Source organism: Westerdykella ornata (assembly GCF_010094085.1).
Source record: "Westerdykella ornata strain CBS 379.55 unplaced genomic scaffold EI97scaffold_28, whole genome shotgun sequence".
NCBI lineage: Eukaryota > Fungi > Ascomycota > Dothideomycetes > Pleosporales > Sporormiaceae > Westerdykella > Westerdykella ornata.
In genome coordinates, this window is record NW_022986878.1 from 94,605 (window position 1) to 112,308 (window position 17,704).

General features: G+C 52.5%; 7 protein-coding genes across 7 annotated transcripts; 2 read left to right on the forward strand and 5 right to left on the reverse strand.

The window, feature by feature from the left end:
* Nucleotides 1–119: 119 nt before the first annotated feature.
* On the reverse strand, nt 120–2,699 carry EI97DRAFT_503573 (uncharacterized protein). The gene is made up of 6 exons (XM_033802791.1): nt 2,641–2,699; nt 2,440–2,569; nt 2,318–2,380; nt 2,227–2,262; nt 2,008–2,173; nt 120–1,958 (listed from the first exon to the last, which is right to left on the reverse strand). The coding sequence occupies exons 1-6, from the start codon at nt 2,680–2,682 to the stop codon at nt 311–313; spliced, it is 2,085 nt and encodes a 694-aa protein (XP_033650831.1). The 5' UTR covers nt 2,683–2,699; the 3' UTR covers nt 120–310.
* Nucleotides 2,700–2,900: 201 nt separating this feature from the next.
* EI97DRAFT_503574 (rRNA processing protein Ipi1) lies at nt 2,901–4,304 on the reverse strand. The gene is made up of 3 exons (XM_033802792.1): nt 4,117–4,304; nt 3,992–4,064; nt 2,901–3,940 (listed from the first exon to the last, which is right to left on the reverse strand). Exons 1-3 carry the CDS (start codon nt 4,162–4,164, stop codon nt 3,039–3,041), a joined length of 1,023 nt encoding a protein of 340 aa, XP_033650832.1. The 5' UTR covers nt 4,165–4,304; the 3' UTR covers nt 2,901–3,038.
* Nucleotides 4,305–4,366: 62 nt separating this feature from the next.
* On the forward strand, nt 4,367–5,207 carry EI97DRAFT_160627 (uncharacterized protein). Its single transcript, XM_033793337.1, has 3 exons — nt 4,367–4,477; nt 4,531–4,876; nt 4,927–5,207. The coding sequence occupies exons 1-3, from the start codon at nt 4,463–4,465 to the stop codon at nt 4,971–4,973; spliced, it is 408 nt and encodes a 135-aa protein (XP_033650833.1). The 5' UTR covers nt 4,367–4,462; the 3' UTR covers nt 4,974–5,207.
* Nucleotides 5,208–5,949: 742 nt separating this feature from the next.
* On the reverse strand, nt 5,950–6,691 carry EI97DRAFT_452434 (AhpC/TSA family protein-like protein; the record flags this gene model as incomplete). Its single annotated transcript, XM_033800408.1, has 4 exons — nt 5,950–6,061; nt 6,117–6,187; nt 6,241–6,511; nt 6,642–6,691. 4 exons carry the CDS (start codon nt 6,689–6,691, stop codon nt 5,950–5,952), a joined length of 504 nt encoding a protein of 167 aa, XP_033650834.1.
* A 6,143-nt stretch (nt 6,692–12,834) lies between these two features.
* On the reverse strand, nt 12,835–13,427 carry EI97DRAFT_461179 (uncharacterized protein; the record flags this gene model as incomplete). Its single annotated transcript, XM_033801175.1, has 4 exons — nt 12,835–12,893; nt 12,944–12,971; nt 13,025–13,354; nt 13,404–13,427. The coding sequence occupies 4 exons, from the start codon at nt 13,425–13,427 to the stop codon at nt 12,835–12,837; spliced, it is 441 nt and encodes a 146-aa protein (XP_033650835.1).
* An 826-nt stretch (nt 13,428–14,253) lies between these two features.
* EI97DRAFT_452436 (uncharacterized protein) lies at nt 14,254–15,057 on the forward strand (the record flags this gene model as incomplete). Its single annotated transcript, XM_033800409.1, has 1 exon — nt 14,254–15,057. One exon carries the CDS (start codon nt 14,254–14,256, stop codon nt 15,055–15,057), a length of 804 nt encoding a protein of 267 aa, XP_033650836.1.
* Nucleotides 15,058–16,250: 1,193 nt separating this feature from the next.
* Nucleotides 16,251–17,283, reverse strand: EI97DRAFT_480936 (uncharacterized protein; the record flags this gene model as incomplete). Its single annotated transcript, XM_033802035.1, has 4 exons — nt 17,003–17,283; nt 16,532–16,973; nt 16,297–16,339; nt 16,251–16,255 (listed from the first exon to the last, which is right to left on the reverse strand). Exons 1-4 carry the CDS (start codon nt 17,203–17,205, stop codon nt 16,251–16,253), a joined length of 693 nt encoding a protein of 230 aa, XP_033650837.1. The 5' UTR covers nt 17,206–17,283.
* Between the last annotated feature and the right edge of the window lie 421 nt (nt 17,284–17,704).

Sequence of the window (17,704 nt, forward strand, 5' to 3'; positions counted from 1 at the left end):
TCTCGCGAAAACAGGCATCTTGGAGTGACAGTTTGAACAAAGGGGCTAGTAGGGTTGTGATGTCACTGTTATTGCTCCCTCTTCACAGAACGTGTACAAGGGAACTGCAATAGGGAACGCTCGTGTGTCAATGATAAATGCTGAACTATGAATACTGCTAAAGGAAATCTATACTACGCGCGCAAACGCAAAGAATACTTATCGTCGAAGTCGTTGGAAGGGCATATATGGAAAAAAGGGAGTTCAATACCGGATCGCTCTCCCAAACTGAGCATTGCTGACTGCACCCAAGCCGAATAAGAAGGAGATCTCAGTCAATCACGACTGAGCGTCTGCTAGGATCGTTTGGAAATCCCTTCTGCCGTTGCACCGCCTGCTGTTGAGGCTGACGAGTACGAACTTGCGTGGTTGCACGCTCGTTGGTCGCACGAGATCGAAATGACGACAGCAGGTCCTGACGTTCCAGCTCCGTGTCGCTTGTAAGATCAACGGTGCCATCATCCTGTGGAACGGTTACCGAGCTCTGCCGACGTGGAAACTCGGCTACTGGGGGTTGGAATTCAGGCTGCTTGTGCTTGTCCTGCTTACGGTGTTGGAGGGCTGGGCGGAACGAGTGCTGTGGTGCCGTTGAACTATGATAGGGAAGCATCATGGGTGCCGGTGGCGGTTGCGTAACTAAACTCAGAAGTCTGGCCGAGGGTGACGTTGGCAGACCAGCTGTAAGCGCGGCGGTATGCATCGCATGGTTTTGGAGCTGTGTGGCGACATCCTGAGATGGGTAAAAACGAGTAGTGGGCCACCTATCCCTCGTCGAAGTACCACCATTGCCCGATGGAACCGAGGGTGGTTGGCCCAATTGCCGGCGACTGGCTCCATATCCTCCATGGTTGCCATTGTGCACTAGGCTCTCTGGTGATTCGGTGTCTTGCGCAGCAGTTGTATCTGCAAATGGAAACGGAGGCAGGACTGGAATTATCGCACTGTCTTCCGGCTCGGATTTCACCACTACGCTCTTCGGACCTGCGGCGTTACGTACTTTTTTGCGTTGCTCAGAAAGCAGAGCCCCGTCCGATGGTCTTTTTGAGGTGCTAGTTTGAGGACCGATTTGTGTGGATTGTGCAGTTGACGGGGTTGATTTCGCCGGTTTTGATGCCTTTGGCGCTGCTCTGGACTCTTTCAACGCTGCTCTGGACTCCTTTGGAGCTGACCTTGACTCCCTTGGAGCGACGGTGGTGCCATCCACTGCGCCTCTGTGTAGTTCCAGGTCGTCTATGTAATCCCATATGAACCTCCATATGGAATCATTCATGCGCAAATCAGTGAAATTCTCGCGGAGCAGGTTCCGGAGATATTTGATGTCCCCAATAAGCAGCCTGTCATTGCGCTCATCAGAATACATTGAGATCAAGACAGCGATGGCCACCATCTCTATTGGTGCAAAGGTCTGTACCCCTTTGAGCTTCCTTTCGACGTTTCGGAAAACTTCAGGATCCAGATTGATGAGCTCGTTGAACTTCCTGAACACAGCGGCAAGGTGCGATCTCGTTCCGTCATCCAAGGCATTTTTGTTCTCAACGAGTTTCTGGATATTGTTGATCTTGGACTTGAGGGAGGGAACTCCGCTGGCAGCCGCAGGGTGTTCCACCTCAAGAATCTGACTGAAACAACTTAACGCCATCTGGAAGTCTTTCGCGCGTGAGCAATCTTTCAACAGGGAGAAGATGTCAGGGAAATCTTCCACGAAAGTTTTGGCCAGCTCCTGCCAGGGACCAGATGCTGCTCGTATCTTCTCGGCTGCGCTGAGCTGCAGCCCCATCTGTACTCGCGCAAAGAGGTCTTCTTCCTGGCCTCGTGACAGGTCCTTAAACTCGAAAGACACAAACTCTTTGCTAAGAAACTGTCTCTGGGCTGTTTCTGAAAGCACCTTCCTAGGACGGTTGGATGTATTACAGAACCACCTGACTATGTGAGACACGCGATCTCGCAAATTCCTCATGTATCACTTACCATTTCTCCCCGCGGTAATCGTGGCAGGGAATCATCCCTTTGATGAAGGCGCGCACAGAGGAGAGTCTCTGCTTGCCGTCCACGCATACCATTGAGTGGCTAGTTTTGCCATCTCGGCTCGTAAGGGTTTTCTTGTTGAGGATGATAGGCGGGATATAGTAATTCTCTGGAACGTACGTTTCAGTCGGGAAGCAGTCGACAGGTGAGGGTGCTTCTTACCCATTAAAGAGTTGACAAGGCCAGTCATCCGATCAGCTTGTACATAGTGAGCCAAGATAGGTTCCACGCTTCGACTAACCCAGGAACTTACCTGTCCATACCACTTCTCTTTGATAGTCGGGATCGACGTCAATGATGCCATCTTCAAGTCCCTCTATGATCAAGATTAAACAACGTCTTTGGCTAACATAACACAGGGCCGGGTGCACACACTGACAAGGTAGGCCAGCGACCTCATCAGCACCGCAGGCTGGCTCAATTGCGGTCGTGGCTTGTACGAATCCGCGACATCGTCATCGCTGGACACTTCATCAAGTTCATCAAGTTCATCTTTGACGATCGGCTAAAGAGAGATGAGTATCCAGAGCAGACGACGTGTTGAAAAGCATTCAGTTAAGGAATCAATGTGCTTACAGTTTGTGGTGTTAGTGTTGGCTCCATAGGCACCCCTGGCATGGCAGACTGTGAGATTCCCAGGGCAGAACAGGAGCGCAAAGTGGCAAAGCCTCTAGAAGAAGGAACCTATTAGTAATAAATTATTAATAGCTAACGTATACCTTTTAGAGAGTGGAACTAATTTAGCCTGTTTGATGACTCACCTATTACCTTGACATCTGCTAGATCTAGACTCTGCAAGCGTATATACACGTTGTCCTATTGGATGTTACGTTGTGCTAAAATTGCTTTCATGCACCCTTGACGTGTCTGGTCTGCGTTCCACACGTCTTTCCCTTTGCTATTGACGCAGTTGATTTTGAGTTGATAGTCTCTCGCATGTGAAACAAACCAGGGCTACAAACTGCTTGTGCCCACTAATAAGCCCCGATATCTCCATTATAATCCGCCATGCCTTCTCTAATAACCCGGCGTAACTGCGCAGCAGCGCGTCCAAGTTCACCTCCAGCTTTTGTCGCTTGCTCAAGGCCCACTACGACCGCCGCCTCGGCTCTCTCGTGGAAGACGCGCTGTCGATCCTCCCTATCCTCATACATCTCCGCCTCCTCGTCTCGAGCCGCACCAAAGAGGTTGAGGTGGGCATACGCATTCGATCGCTCGGATAGCATGTGGTGCTGAGTCTGCCATAGTGGGAACATGCTGCCCTCGCCAGCAAGAGCTGCCTCCTTCTGCGATGGAACCAAACCGCACCTCAGGAAGGATGCGAGCGCATTGATCTGCTTCACTTGGACTTTCGCATCCCCTCCTGCCTTGCCAAAAGACTGCGTGACAGACCATTTCCCTGAGGAATTGTTCTGCCAGCCAAGAAGGCCGAGGAAGCACTTCAGCATCTTCACCCAGCCGCCCGCACAGCTAACGACTTCATCCCCGGCAACGCGGAGCAACCATTCCAGAACATCCAGGGAGGATATGCGAATATCAGCTGCAAGGTGCGTCATGCCTGCTCGTGTGTGAAGCAGGAGTTGGTCGCTATGGCTCGCAATGTCACCTTCAGGTAAGCTCTGAAGAAGCTTGAGAAGCTGCTGACGGACCGCATTCGAACCATCCAAAACAAGTCGCTGCACGGCAGGCAGAATGACCGATGCTGGCTGCGGTAGAGGAGCGCCCGGAGGAAGGCTGGATATGGCTGTGGTCAAGTACGCCAGGGACTCGCGCCTCTGCGAGTCAGACTTGTGATTCAGCAACGACAAATGGTGCGCGCATTGAGCTGCCAAACTCGGTGCAGTGGACGACAGCGACTGCTGTGTCAATACAATAGCTGCCGTAAGTCAGCTTAGGCTATCTATAGTGATGAAGGGTGATTCCATACATTTGGCTTTGAAACTGGTGTCCGTGAAGTTGGCTGCTTTCGCCTGCGGTTTCCCAACTTTCAACTTTGGTTTCTATGCGCATATTAGACACGACTATGTTACAAATGGGTGCTATCGGACTCACCTGGAAATCCTTTTTCTTTTCCTTCCTTTTTCTGGCACTGGATCCCATGTTGCCGCCTCACCCGAAATCAAGGTACTGTCTCCAAGGAACGTCGGCAGGGGTTGAGCTCGTCAACAGCATGAATATCTATGCAAGATGGAGGACGCAGTTTGTAGCCGCAGAGACGCGCATAGCGGTGGACCTGATATATCGTCAGGACAGGAAAATTCCGAGCTCGAGATCTTCTTTTCGGCAAGAAGCGCTAATCTGATTTCGGAGAGTCGCGGCTTGTCTTGGCAATCCACTTCACCTCGTAAACACCAGACGCGTTCAACTCCCCGGACCTCACGTCAAGGAAATTGCTGCCATGGCGCAAAACACAGTGAGTGTTTTTTGTCTCTAGCGAGCAGAGACAGCGCTGACGCCGCCAATCAGTTTGAAGAGACTCTGTCGCATCTTACCCGGCTGAGCCAGAAGCCAGGCGTACAAAGCACTCTCATACTCTCCCGCGATACCGGTGCCATTCTGCGGACGACCGGCTTGATCTCCAAAAGCTCATCCGCGAACCCAAACAGCACCTTGCCGGCCTCTGCCGAAACCTCGTCAGACTCGTACACTAATGGCCGCAAGGAAGGCGGCTTGCAGAGCGCCGAAGACGTTGCAAGCATGGTCTGGGCATTCTTAGGCGCAGCGGGAAACCTAGTGGAGAATCTGGACAGGGAGGACGAGGTGAAACTACTCACATTGCGTATGAGGAAAAACGAACTGGTCATTCTGCCGGGTGCGCGGCTCCTACTCTACAGGCTTTAGGGGTTTGCTAACTCAAGGCAGCTCCCAAGTTCATCATGGTGATGATACACGACACGCCGCCAGCATAAGCGAATCCATCAACTATTATCAAATACCGTATATTAACGACAAACCCTTTCCAACCTCTACTTCCTCTGCGGCGATCCGAAGCATGCCCACTCCTTCATCGGCGGGCGAAAGCGTTCAAGTACCAATTAGCCCCGCAAACACCCTGGCCGTCAAGTCCTGGTCGCAAGACTTCCTGTGGTCAGTTCTCTTCCGAGCATCTGTGGGCCCAGCCTGCTGGTGCTTACTGTACTTGGCAATGGTGCCCCGCCGAGAAGAGACCCCAGCCAACTGTAAACCCCAGGTGAAAGACGCCATTGTCCTCCCAAAAGGCGTCTTCTTGAACACGGCCTTTCTGAATTCTGTTCACCTGCTGTCCATGTCTCATTTGATACCGCGCAACATAGCTCAAGTCCCATCCTAGGGAGTAGAAGGACAGCACCGTAACCCGTTCGACGGTGGGGAAGACGCTGTGAAGGGATAATCCAGGGATGAACGGTGGGAAAGTTAGGCCTGAAGCCTTTGTTTACGCGAACCCTCTCTCCTCGCTAAAAGTGGGCGTGCTGTTGCCAGAGGACGAGAAAACTCGGGAGCATAAGGTGGAGTGGGGTCCTTGCATGTGTATGGGGGGATGGTCAGGCGTCGAGAGTGCCTAGTGACTTGGATTTGCTACAGTGGACGAAGAGTGCGATGGGGATGGTTGGGCAGCTGGGAGTTCGGGGCACAATGGCTAACCAGTCGGTAGGAATGATGGTTAGTTTGTCCACGGTTTGCCGTTGCTGGCATACGGAATAGGTCCAGGTCTTTCTCACATGGCCAACGAAAGACTTCAAGTTAAATAGAACTGGGGATGTAGTAAATTTCGTGATTCCTGAGTAAGGCGTAGTTCATCTATTGAGCCCTTCCTGATTCATGCCGATTTCCGGCATTATCCCAGGCGGACGCTACGTATCAGACGTTCCAACGCTGAAAACGCTGTGTCGGAGGGTCTTGTCTCGTTTACAGCTTCGCCAGCACGGCATCGGCGCCGGAGACGGTGACCTCGCCGGGGGACTTCTCGTTTTCGGCGTAGACGACCTTGCCGTGGTCAAAGACCATGGCCCAGCGGCCGCTAGACGATGCATTAGCTTGTGATGCAGAAAAAGAGCAGCAGCAAGAAAACATACTTCCTATCACCCATTCCCGCCGGCCATCCATAGTCCCTGCTGAAGAAAGTCTTGGTATCGCTCAGAAACAGCTACTCCCTATTAGCCTTGCTCCTCTCCTCCTCCCAAACATAGCACTACTCACAATATCATCCCCCTTAACCCCATTAACCTTTCCCCAGGCATTCATGACCCACGCATCATTGCTCGCAATCACGGCCACGATATCGACGCCCTTCTTCTTGAACTCGGCCAGCTTCTGGATATATGGAGGCAGGTGGTAGGCCTGGCAGCCGGGCGTGAAGGCTCCTGGGACGGAGAAGAGGACGACTTTCTTGTCGGCCCATTCCTTGGAGGCATCGTAGGGTTGCGGGCGGCCGCAGACGGTGGGGTCCGAGTCGGTGATGGGTGCCCATCTGAAAGTGGTTAGCTGTGCGAGGTGAGGAACTGGAAGGAGAGGGCAAGAGAAGACGTGTATGGGTAGGGAATGCTTGGGAATTATCGAGGACGAGGGGATTGGGGGGGTGTCGAGGATCTGTTACTTACTCGAACTGCACACCCTGCGGCAAACTATCACCAACTTTAAGAGGAGCCATTTCAACGAATTGCTCAAATTACAAGGGCGAAATTAACGAGAGCCTTTTGGAGTTGAAGCTGACGCCAACGTTTAGATATGAGAGCGAGTGAAATAGTGGTGGGCGGAGTACAAGTTGGTCGAACTCGGGGTCGGGGTTCGGGAGGGGTAGCTCCGGCTTATTGTTATGGATGCTTCTAGTGGGGCCGAGGCGCGGGCTGGTGACGACAGAGGGGTGGTTTTGACTCGACTTGCTTAGTCATCTAGGGTCCTCAACACACCTGCATTCTCCACTCCATACATTCATAGGTATATGCCTCCGCTTGTTGAAAGAGATTATAACACTGTCCGGGTTCACACCCTGTGCTAGGCCAACTGAACTATACAGTTGTTATCACTATCATATATGCATATTCACCCCTCCAATTCAACCCCTTCCTTACACCCTTACACCGGGTTCCCCATATGTCCCATATCCATCTTCACAGACGCAGAAGCCAAGTACCCCTACCCTTCCCGAGTCTTGGGATAAGGGATTCCCTCCTGTTCTAGAATATCCTTAGGGATCGCAGCAAAGGCCATATCTCTCTCACGCTCATATAGCTCGATTTCCCTGAGAAAGCGATCGTGCTTCTATGGTCATTTAGCTCACGACATCACCCCAAAAAGAGAATATCGCCTTACCTTCTTTTCTGCCTTGGTTGACTTGCCATCAGCATTACTGACATCGTCTGCTTTCGAATGCGTGATAGGATGGGTCTCGCCTTCGGTAACAGTTTTGAGGGACTGGGTCTATTAGCAGCATGGTCTTGAAGTTCGCTTGAAGAAAATAGTACCTTGGTAATGCTCACTTCTTGTTTCCCTCCTTCGTCATTGGGCTCAGTCGGTGGTTTGGGTAAATTCCTAGGGGGAGAAACAGACAGAGCCTTTAGCGTGTCAACAACTTGAATTTGTTCGCTAAAGGCCTGCGACTGCACTGGGGCGGGCTCCTCACCAGACTCTGAAGTAGCGATTGCAACCTTCTTCTTCTTTTTGCTCTTCTTCTTGGATTTTCCTTTCTTCGGCAGTTCCTGTGAAGGAGGTGCAAGCGCACTGGGAGTCTGGAGAGGTGTGTGGAATTCCGCGGCGGTCGGACTCGGTGAAAAGGGCGGTGAGATATTCGCCAGAAGTGCTGAAGAGCTGGGGATGGATGTGGTGTCTATGTGACGTCGATCTATTCCATATCAATAAGAGACTGTGTGTCTAGATTGGGCGGACTTCACCTACCTTTCAGAGAGTAAAGTACTGTGTCTGCCTCCGACGACTTTGTGAGAGTAGATCCGGCCACTAGTGCAAATCTGTTAATGACTGTTTCGAGTTAGGCAGGGTCGACTACATACCATCACTTGTGCCCTTCATCGCACGAGGAGATGCTGGTTCTGTTGCCGCACTCGAACCACTGCTAGCAGCTTTGCTACCACTCGTTGTCTTCTTCTGGAGAAGGTTGAAGATCGGAACCGCAGGTTTGAAGAAAGTGGACTTGGTGCTGCTAGGCTGCTTCTGTGTGTCGCCAGCCGCGGCATCCCGAAGATCCTGTGCTGATAGCGTTGCGGTATCATGCTGCTGATCTTTAGAGGACTGGACACCACTGTCCCCGGCGTTCGGAGTGTGTGCTTCCTGCTTGCGCGTCTCAACCGACTGAATTACCTCTACATCTTTGCCGGATTGAGTAGATTTACCTCCAGTTTTGTCTTCTTTTTTCACAACTGGAATGGCAATCACCTCTTGGGGGTTTCTCTCCGTTGGCGGAGTCGGCAGACTTCCTTGAGCTTGGGGGGGTTGGTCGGGAAGGGCCGGAGGAGTCCCAGGCCTTGAAGTGTGTGCCGAATGCTGCATTTCCACCTTGCTAATCGTCCCCTCAACGTCATTTGTGGAAGGCGCCGGTTTGTTGGACTTGGCCTTCTTCTTCTCCTTCTTCTTCTGCTGTCTCTCCTGTTTCAGTTGCATCTTAGACTTGGCGTACGGAAACATGGGTTCGGTTTGCTTTGCGCCCCCTTTCTTGGACTCTGGAGGAGCGGAATTGGCTGCTAAAGCAGTAGTAGATTCTGGCTGGGGTTGAGGTGGAGGCGGGTTTGTGACTGCATCCCCAACCATTTTTCGACCCGATGTCGTAACAGATACAGACGTGTGCAATGTCTGCGGCGAGGGTGGGCTTCTTTGTGAGATATCCCTAGCTGCAGCGGTTTCTTGCTTTGCGTCATCCTTTCCAGAATCTGACTGAGCCTCTCGAGCGGAATGGAAGCTGGTTTCCCGCTGCTCTTCCTCCGAATTTGCATCATCTGGTCTTGGCGATCCGACGTTAGTGCTTGTGAGGTCCCTCCGAGTAAGTGCATGTGTGGAGGGAACATCGACTTTGATGCGCTTGTTTTCATCCGCGATGTCCAAGGTTTCGTCCTTGATGTTGGACGATTCTATGGCTCTATTGGCAAGCGAAACAGTGCGTTGATGTGCATTCTCCGCGGGCAGGCTCACATCCGGTGAGACCTTCTCGCCGGTAGCAGCTGGAATCGATGCTCCGTCCCTTGGGGTCCCATCTTCACTGTCAGAGGCACTTACGTCAGGATGAGTTTGAGAAGGCTCTGCCTCCCCGATGATGGCCTCTGATGCTACGGCGATCTCCCCAGACTCCGTGCCGGAAGCGTTAGGAACGCCTACAGCCTCGTTTTCACACTCGGCATCAACAATTCCCTCCTTCAACGAAGACTGGGTTTCCTTGACATCATCGGCGTTTCTTGGTGCGTCCGGAGATACTTCATGTTGGCCTCCATTCGCGCGTGGTGTTTGAGCAGAAGCAGGAGCGGTCTTCTTCGGAGCTGGCCCATTATCGCTAGCCGCTACTGACTCCTTCGAAGGCGACTTGTTTGACTTCTTTGTTTTGCGCTTCTCTGGGCTCCCCGATGCCGCCGATTTCTCCGGATTTCGCCCCTTAAGCAAATCACTTCTCGCATCTTGTGGTGAGTAGGTCGCCGCCGGCTGCATCGTGGGGACAACAGAACCCGTCATCATTGGCACCTGGTACGAAGCCGACACCGCTCGGCTGCCTGGATGATTATTTGAGAAGGACCTAGCCCCAGGAGCTAAGGGAGCAAAGTATCGTGAGGGCACTTTGACGGCAACTTCCTTCCCGCCGAGGACCTTCCCATTAAGTAAAAGACCTCTGCGCGCATCTCCAACGGAAGCAAATCTGATTACGTTAGCATATGAGATTGGCCGCCACGGATTGGGCCTCTCACCTGACGGTAGCTATCAGCTTTTGCCTCCTATCCATTCTCACTCTGACACTTGACGGGAAAACGCCCGCCACTTGCACAAAGAAATCGTAAATGGCTACCTCATTGAGGTTATGAGGCACGTCGAACACGACTAGGTCTCTAACTGTCTCATTTCCCGGACCTATCCAATTCTCGCCACACCCAACGACTTGGTCGGAGGGATTCACTACGGTTTGACCGCCACGCATCTGCACAGGGATAGGTCCGCCAAGTTCAGAGAGGATCGGATCACTACAATGGTTATAGGATCCCAAGGATTGTCCTCGTGGCCTTTTCGCACCCTGATTGTAAGACAAAGTACCCCGCGAGGTCCTCCGCTTCATCTGTTGCGGTGGGATGTCAGCGAAGTCTGGCCGCATCGCTCCATATGGATTGTAGAGTCCTTGTTGCTTGTCAGGGCGTCCGCCTCGAGGCCGTGAATCCGGCGTTTGGAAAGGAGGGCCACTGATGGTCGGATCAGTCATGGGAAGAGCGAGTGGACCTGATGGCTGAAATTGTTGATCAGGTCCCTGAAGCGGACCATGCTGGCCCCCTGGGTAGGGAACTCGGCCCTGCACTGCTTGCGGAAACGTTGGCGGATTTGAAAGCGTATAGGCGGACATTGGAATTTTGCCTGCAAATAGAGGTGGCAGCTGCTGAACCGGTGCCGGTCCTGGTCCAAACGGGTGCAACATGGGAGGCAAAGATGCTGGCATTGTTGGAACCGCCCCGAAGTTGGGCATCGGAGGCGCCATATTGTGTGGAGGACTCGAGAACTCCTGTGGCGGGTTGAACAGGTAGGGCTGATTCATTGAGGGTGGACCGACGTTAGGATACGGTGGGTGCGGCTGTGGACGCATGCCCACGTTTTCCGCCCAGCCTTTGTTCTCCGGTTGATTATACGAGCCAGAGCTGTGTTGCCTATCTCTCGCCTTCTGCTTCCCTACGTTCGGGTTCTTCAGTCGAGGACCTTCAGGTATCGTAGCGAGCTCCTCCTTTGGCAGCAGCTGCTTCTTGTCGGAGGGCTCAGGGGACGTCTGCACTTCTGAGACTGAGTGAGTGGGTGCCATGTTTTGTGAGCCACGTCTTGGGATCTTCTCTGCACCTTCACTAGGCTTGTTCCTCTCTAAGATGAGGGTTAGTCAAGGATGCCCAGCATAATTCAGTAAGTCGTCGTACTCACCTGATACAACGCCAGACCCTGCCTGGGTATCGAGGTTGGCAGAGTTGACGAGAGAATCATCTCCCTTGGGAGATTTTTGAGTCTCCGTGTTCACCGTCTTGTCACCCTTACTCGTCGAAGTGCTGTTCACGACGCAACTGTTGAAACATCGACGCATAAAGTTCGCAGCGTGCCAGAGAAAGTGTGTGGGGTATTCCGTGGTCTCACCGTCGACGAAGAGTTGGGGGACAACCGTGTAGGGGTTCTCGGAAGTGTAAACAAGACGTCCAACTCGATCCATGCGCTCACGATCCTTCAGAGCCCACTTTTTAGCGAATTTCCTCATCTCGGCTGCGTTATCGTGGCAGATGAAGGCCATGACTTTCTCTAGGATGTCTCGACCCTGGACGTGAATCTCCACATCATCAAAGAGGTCTTCAATCGTCCAGTGACTGTCCGGTAGAAAGTTCATGTATTCGTATGGATAGCGACCTTTCAGGTAAAGAGCATAGTCACGAACGTGTTCCGTTTCATACTTTGGGGTATGGACGACGACAGGAGCCAGCGGATCTTGCAACACACGCTTGGGTCTCCGCCCGAAGTCGGTGGAAAAGAGGGCTGACGCTGGCGGAGGCTCGAGTGGTGGGAAGAAGAGCACATGGCGGAACGCAGGGTGGTGAGGCGACTTCTCCATCTCGACGCCAGAACTGTTGTCCCTTTCCGTCGCGGTGGTCTCCTCACGCTGAGCGTTCATAGCGACCGCAGGGTCTGGGGCAGGTGGCTCTTCTGTCGGCTGAGCAATGGAGCCCATGATGTCGAGGACGACTAACAGGACGGCAGTAAAAGTGAACAGGATGCGCTCAAAGCCCACTCTCAGCGCGGGTTCGGAGGGGTGTGCTGCAATGCAGTTGGGTGAAAGGAGGAATCTGAAGACGGAGATGACGCCACAACGCCCGAAGAAGGAAAAGAGATAGAGAGGAGGGAAACACCAGAAGTAGATGAGTGAGGGAGTGGTAGGTGAAGCGGAGGAGAAAGGGTGGAGGAAGCTGGGGCCGCCGCGCTCAAGTAGGCACTAGCGCGCCGTCAACCCGCAGGCACGTGGTCGCAGCAACAACCAGACACGACCTCGAAACCGGGATGTGGACAAGTAGATAGTAGGACAGAAGGAAAATAGAATGAGTAGACGGAGGGAGAGAGCCTGAAAGTAGGCGAGAGAGGTGAGCCAAAGGTACAGAAGTCAGGACCAGAGCAAACGTGTGAAGAAGGTAGCTGGGCTTTACCACCAGCCAGCGCAAACACCTCAGCATATATCCTCCCTTCTCAATGTCGGCCCACCCAAACGCCCAGCATTAATGGGAATACTCATAAAGGAGACATGCCTTGTCAACAGCTTTTATGAGGAACAACACTGCGCACTGACATGGAAGGCAACACGAAGAGAACAGTAAGAACGCATAGGAGTAGCGCTGCTTGCCCCAGAGTACCCGTGAGCTTAAGTTTCCCGTCCCTCAAGCTTGGTTCCCGGCTCGCTTGCAGGGCAATCGCGCATGTAGCCAGCCGTCACGCGTGTGGCTTCGCAAGGAAACGGGCGTCAATACCTATGACAACCCAGCGGGTCATAATCACTGTATACAAAGCCTCGGCCTTTCCTCGCAGCAGAATCCGGTTGTCTGTTGTACTTATCTTGCAGGAATTGGATCTTATATTACATGCCTACGGTTTCGGGATGGAGCGCAGCAGCGACAAAATCTCCGATTCATTGTCTCCCACCACTGTAGACATCATGTCAGAGACACGTCAAAAGAGACAACGAACCACTTACCGACTCTCCCTTGGTGCCAATCTACAACCTGCAGGAGCGCGTCAGCACAAACCTTTGCTTCCGGGATGAATAGCTCCATACCACAGGCCTTTGAAAGGCATTCCCGTTCTCTTTGAGCCGCCTCAGCGCATCCGCTTGATCGCTAGCACCGCTAACAAGTTTCGATGCCGCCGCAGATCCTCCAAGATACTCCAGGATATTCTTCAGCTGGTCACCAGTTGGCGGAGCCTCTGTGACGTCAAGCTCGAAATCCGCCCTCTCGGCTTTGGTTTGAGTATCGTGGCTGCTTGCTTGATCTTGGGTCGCGTGTGTTTTCGCCGTCGCGTTCGCTTGCTTGAGAAGCGTGAGGACGCGCATTGAAGGTTGGCTCGATGGTTTGTGGAAGAGGGTGACGACGTCCTTGGCGCCGTGCTGCGTCTGGTCAGTGGTTGTGGTGGGAGCTACATGCGGCGGAACGAACCTCGCCAAAGAGTTTCTTGAACATTGTCGTGGACTGGTGATGACGAATTGACTTGTGCGGCAATTAAAGTCGAAAGTCTACAGCTGTTGAGGAGGTGATGTCGGAAGCTTGGGGTTGAGTGACGTCGGATCTGATGTTCACCAACCGTCGATCCCGTCAGCCTCGTCTTGGTGATGCAGGGGTAAGCTCCTCGGAGCGCCACCCGGAATCCCAGTAATGATCGTATGGACCGTATGGCATCCCTCTGTGAAGAAATGCGCAATCATATATTTTGCATAGTCCTCAGAGATGCAATGGCTCTCAACTGATTGGTTTCACCGGAAATTAGGCTGCTATAACAAATGTTCCTGGGAGTAATTCAGATGAGCAACAGTTCGAGACAAGCTTGCCCGCACAATTTGACTGACCCAGAAGGACGGCAAATTCACCATGTGCCATGCGCCATACATGTTTCATGGCAAAAATGCTCGCAATCGCTCCCTTACGTTGTAATGGCTCAAACCATGGGCACATCGCTGCATAGGTGAACGTTCACGCCAAGAACAGCCTCACGCGAACCCGAAGATCCTCGGTTCATCAGATAAGCACCCTAGTCCAGATCATCTCAGACAGAACCTAGCCTGTACATCCAACATCCCCTCATCAACGACTCGACCTCATCCTCCCTCCCATTGCGCTCATTGGCGCTTGCCAGCGCTCAAACGAACCCTAGGAAGCTGCATTCCACCGAAGGGTTCATCTCTGTACTATCCGCATCGAACGATGCTTTCAGTTCTCCTCCCTTTGATGCTCATCTTGTGCACTCACCTTCCATAGCTATTGCCTACCACCTCTATTAGTACCTCTCAAGATGCGCCTCTCCGCCATTATCTCTCTTTCTCTGCTCTCGGTAGCATCGGCTATCCACCTCCCCCCTCCTCAGTACATCTTCTCCAACTTCCCCGAGGACAAACCTCCCCATCATAGCAATGAACCGCACCACCCCAATACTCCAGACGCTCCTACAACGAACATCAACATCCCCACAGTCCACGAATCCGCCATCCTAGCCCGCCGCATCCTCCGCCTCGAACGCCTCGGCACGCTCTCGACCATCTTCCCCGCCCACAAGGACGCCCCGCACCAACCTCCCCCCAGCGTCTCCGGCGTGCCCATCGGCATGATGGACTACTTTGGCGACTGCGAGCCCAGCACGGGCAACCCGACCATCCTAGCCATCAACATCGCTACGTCTTTCCGTAATGTTGCCGCGGGGTCTAACATCACGTTGTCGCTGCGCTGGCACCCACCGCATACGAAGCACTACAGCGCCGCCGCTATGCCGCGGTTCTCGCTTCTGGGCGAGCTGCAGGATCTCGGTGCTGAGGATGTCGTCAAGCACAATGTGCCTGGGTGCTTTGTCAAGTATCATCCCGATGCGGCGACTTGGTTACCCGGGAACCCGATCCATGCTAGCCGTTGGGTGAGGCTGGTCGTGAGGGAGATATACTGGGTCGGAGGCTTTGGGAATGTCGCGTATATCGGTTGGATCCCTGTGGAGGAGTGGCAGAGTGTGACGGAAAAGGAGATTGAGGAGGCGAGGCTGCCTGGGGAGAAGCGGCATAGGTGGTCGTTGTGTGAGTTGAAGAAGTGGATTGGGTTGGGTGAGGAGTAGGAGTAGGTGAACTCCCAGAGGGTTCATGAAGCGAGGTTGCTAGGTTGGGAACTATCGAACTCTTGTGTTTCGAGTGTGTCAAGGTCAGGAGATTGGACGTAACGGGAGGACTTCTGGCTTCTGTACATCGACCATAGCTTGTAAGGCACGACTTTCCCACACGGCCGTTCCCACTCTCATGTCTACATGATTCTAGATGGGGAGCCAGAAACTCTCACGGAGTTCCATCAAAGGTCCAACCCAACATACTTCACTTGCCACGACGACTGGATCTGGACCCCAGCACGATGTATGAAAATCTCGTAGCTCATCTCACGCAAATGCGATGCGGCTTTCCATTACTGAGTATTCTTCACGTTGCCAAGGGGGACGGCAACAGCCACGATATCAGCTTCCGGGACATCAACAGTCACGATCAAATTCTACGCCTTCCTGGTGCAGCACGCGATACCTTTCCGCACACATTCTCCTTCCCAATTCTTCACCTTCCCCCTCTACGGTTGCATCTCTTCTCCTTGTACATCGCATCGCATCATTTGCGTGTCTCGACGCTTCATGTTTGACGTTCGTGCATCAGTTACGAAGCCATTTGGAGGATCTCGTCTTTCGGCATGGAACCAGTGCGAAAGATCGTGAAGAATGCTACTGGAAAGCTACGGTGGCAACATACATAGGGCTCCTAGGATCCTGGTTTGAAGCTAATATGTAGAAAGAAATTATAAGATCAAGTTGCACCACGAGACTAGATCGCCGTAACTCCCTTTGGAAAGAAAAGAGCGGCAGTAACTTGGTCCCGCTTTTCTAGCCTCGCCTCATATCCTAAGAAACTACTACTTCTGATCTCAGAAGACCAACTTGTTGATCAATACATCATAGGAAAGAGTGCCCGTTGATATAAGGAATATGTGAGCCGAGAGCTCCCCTCACGTTTGGCCATGGCTTCTCTTTGTCTGGTGGTTTTCATAGGTTGTTGTTTGTGTGCAATTGCTCACAGATTGTTAAGCAATCGCCCTCTTCCTTATGTATCTAGTGAGAGCACGCTCCCTCATGAGATAGAGTATCGGATTCGGTTTCTTCGGCTCACGGTTATTCCAGAGAATATGTAATTAGTAGAGGAGTACGAGCTTTCCGTGTTTGGAGATTTCGATATCGAGATAGCATAAACGGGTCATGTGATAGTGGAGAGGGCTTCTTTAAGCTGTATCCTTTCATTTACAGCCTGGATTCAATGTCACTCACTGCTACAGTTGGAAGGACGGTCGTTGTATAACCTGAGCTTAATCTACGAGACATAGAACATCCCAAAAAGAATATAGAGACAATCACAGAGAGGCAGGTCCTCAAATCATATCCCTCAAAACGCACCGTCTCCTAATACGTTGAACTCACTGTTGAGAGTCTCATGGGACAATTCATACTCAACCCCCTCCCGCAGTACTGCAACGCGCCATTACTCGATCCTCCCCTTACTCACTATTTCACCGCCAATATCGCCGGTATTCACATCAGATTGGATCACCATTGCCGGGTCCGACTCTTCAGCTACATCCCCGTCGCCACACAAAAGGAGTTCTTCGGCGTCGACACTCTCTGGCTCGCCACGCTCGGACGTATCATCTTCTGTGAGGAATTCTTCGTCGTGTTCTCCTTTGGCAAAGACCCCGCCTTCGTGGCTCACTCTCTGAACGTCTCCAAAATCCACTCCTTCTACCGGTTTGCCCTTCATGAAGGAAACTTTGCGATATCTCACCGCAAATATCTGCTCCCCAGCCATGGTTGCTGTTGTAGAATAGCGCCCCTTGTCCCGGGAGCCGATATTCATGCCGATGTCGGCTTGGTCGTGAAGGTTCACCACGCCCTGCGTTGCCGCTGTGATGCAGCGCCGGTAGGAATGTTTACACTGACCTTCTTCCCGCCTGCATACTCCCGCGTCCTTCCCATTTACCCGTTAACGCAGGACTTGTATCCCACTGCCATGTAACCCTTTCCTTTGTTGTCACGGAGTAGCTGCACAATCTTTGCCCCGTGCTTCTGCACAAGCGCGTGGAAGGCCTCACGATGCTGAGGGAGGGACCTCGTCCTCACAAAGGAGCTCTTCAAGCTACTCTCCTCTTTCGCCAATTTATCGAAGTCCAGTTCGAGAATCATTCCGACCTTTTCTTGGGCAACTTTGTTCTTCTCAATGGAGAATAAGGACGAGAACTCTGTGTCGACGATCTCGAGGACTTTGGGGTTTGCGAAGAGAGCTGGCCGGGGATCTTGAGGTTGATATTCATCTGTGGGATTCTTGAAATCCGCCACTATGCGTCCGAGGAGCCGATCTCCTTCCAGCCCTGGGATCCTCGTTTCCGTCAATATAAATGACGGGAGCTCGGCTGTCTTACTCTGCTTGAATAGGCTCATGGTGTTGTCGCACGCTCAAATCTTCGGAGCTCACAGAATGCAATGACACTACGAGCTAAGATTGGAAATTGCCGTGGTTGCGATGGTTACTCCGACCTTGGGTGTTCAGAGGTGATGACATTACCTACGTAGTTATTCCCCGCTTTGTTTCGCTGACATCATGGCCATGTTACAGTGGCTTGAAGTGGAGGAGCCAGCTGGAAGACCTCGCAACTCTATATTATCCGAACCTCCTACGGTTGCA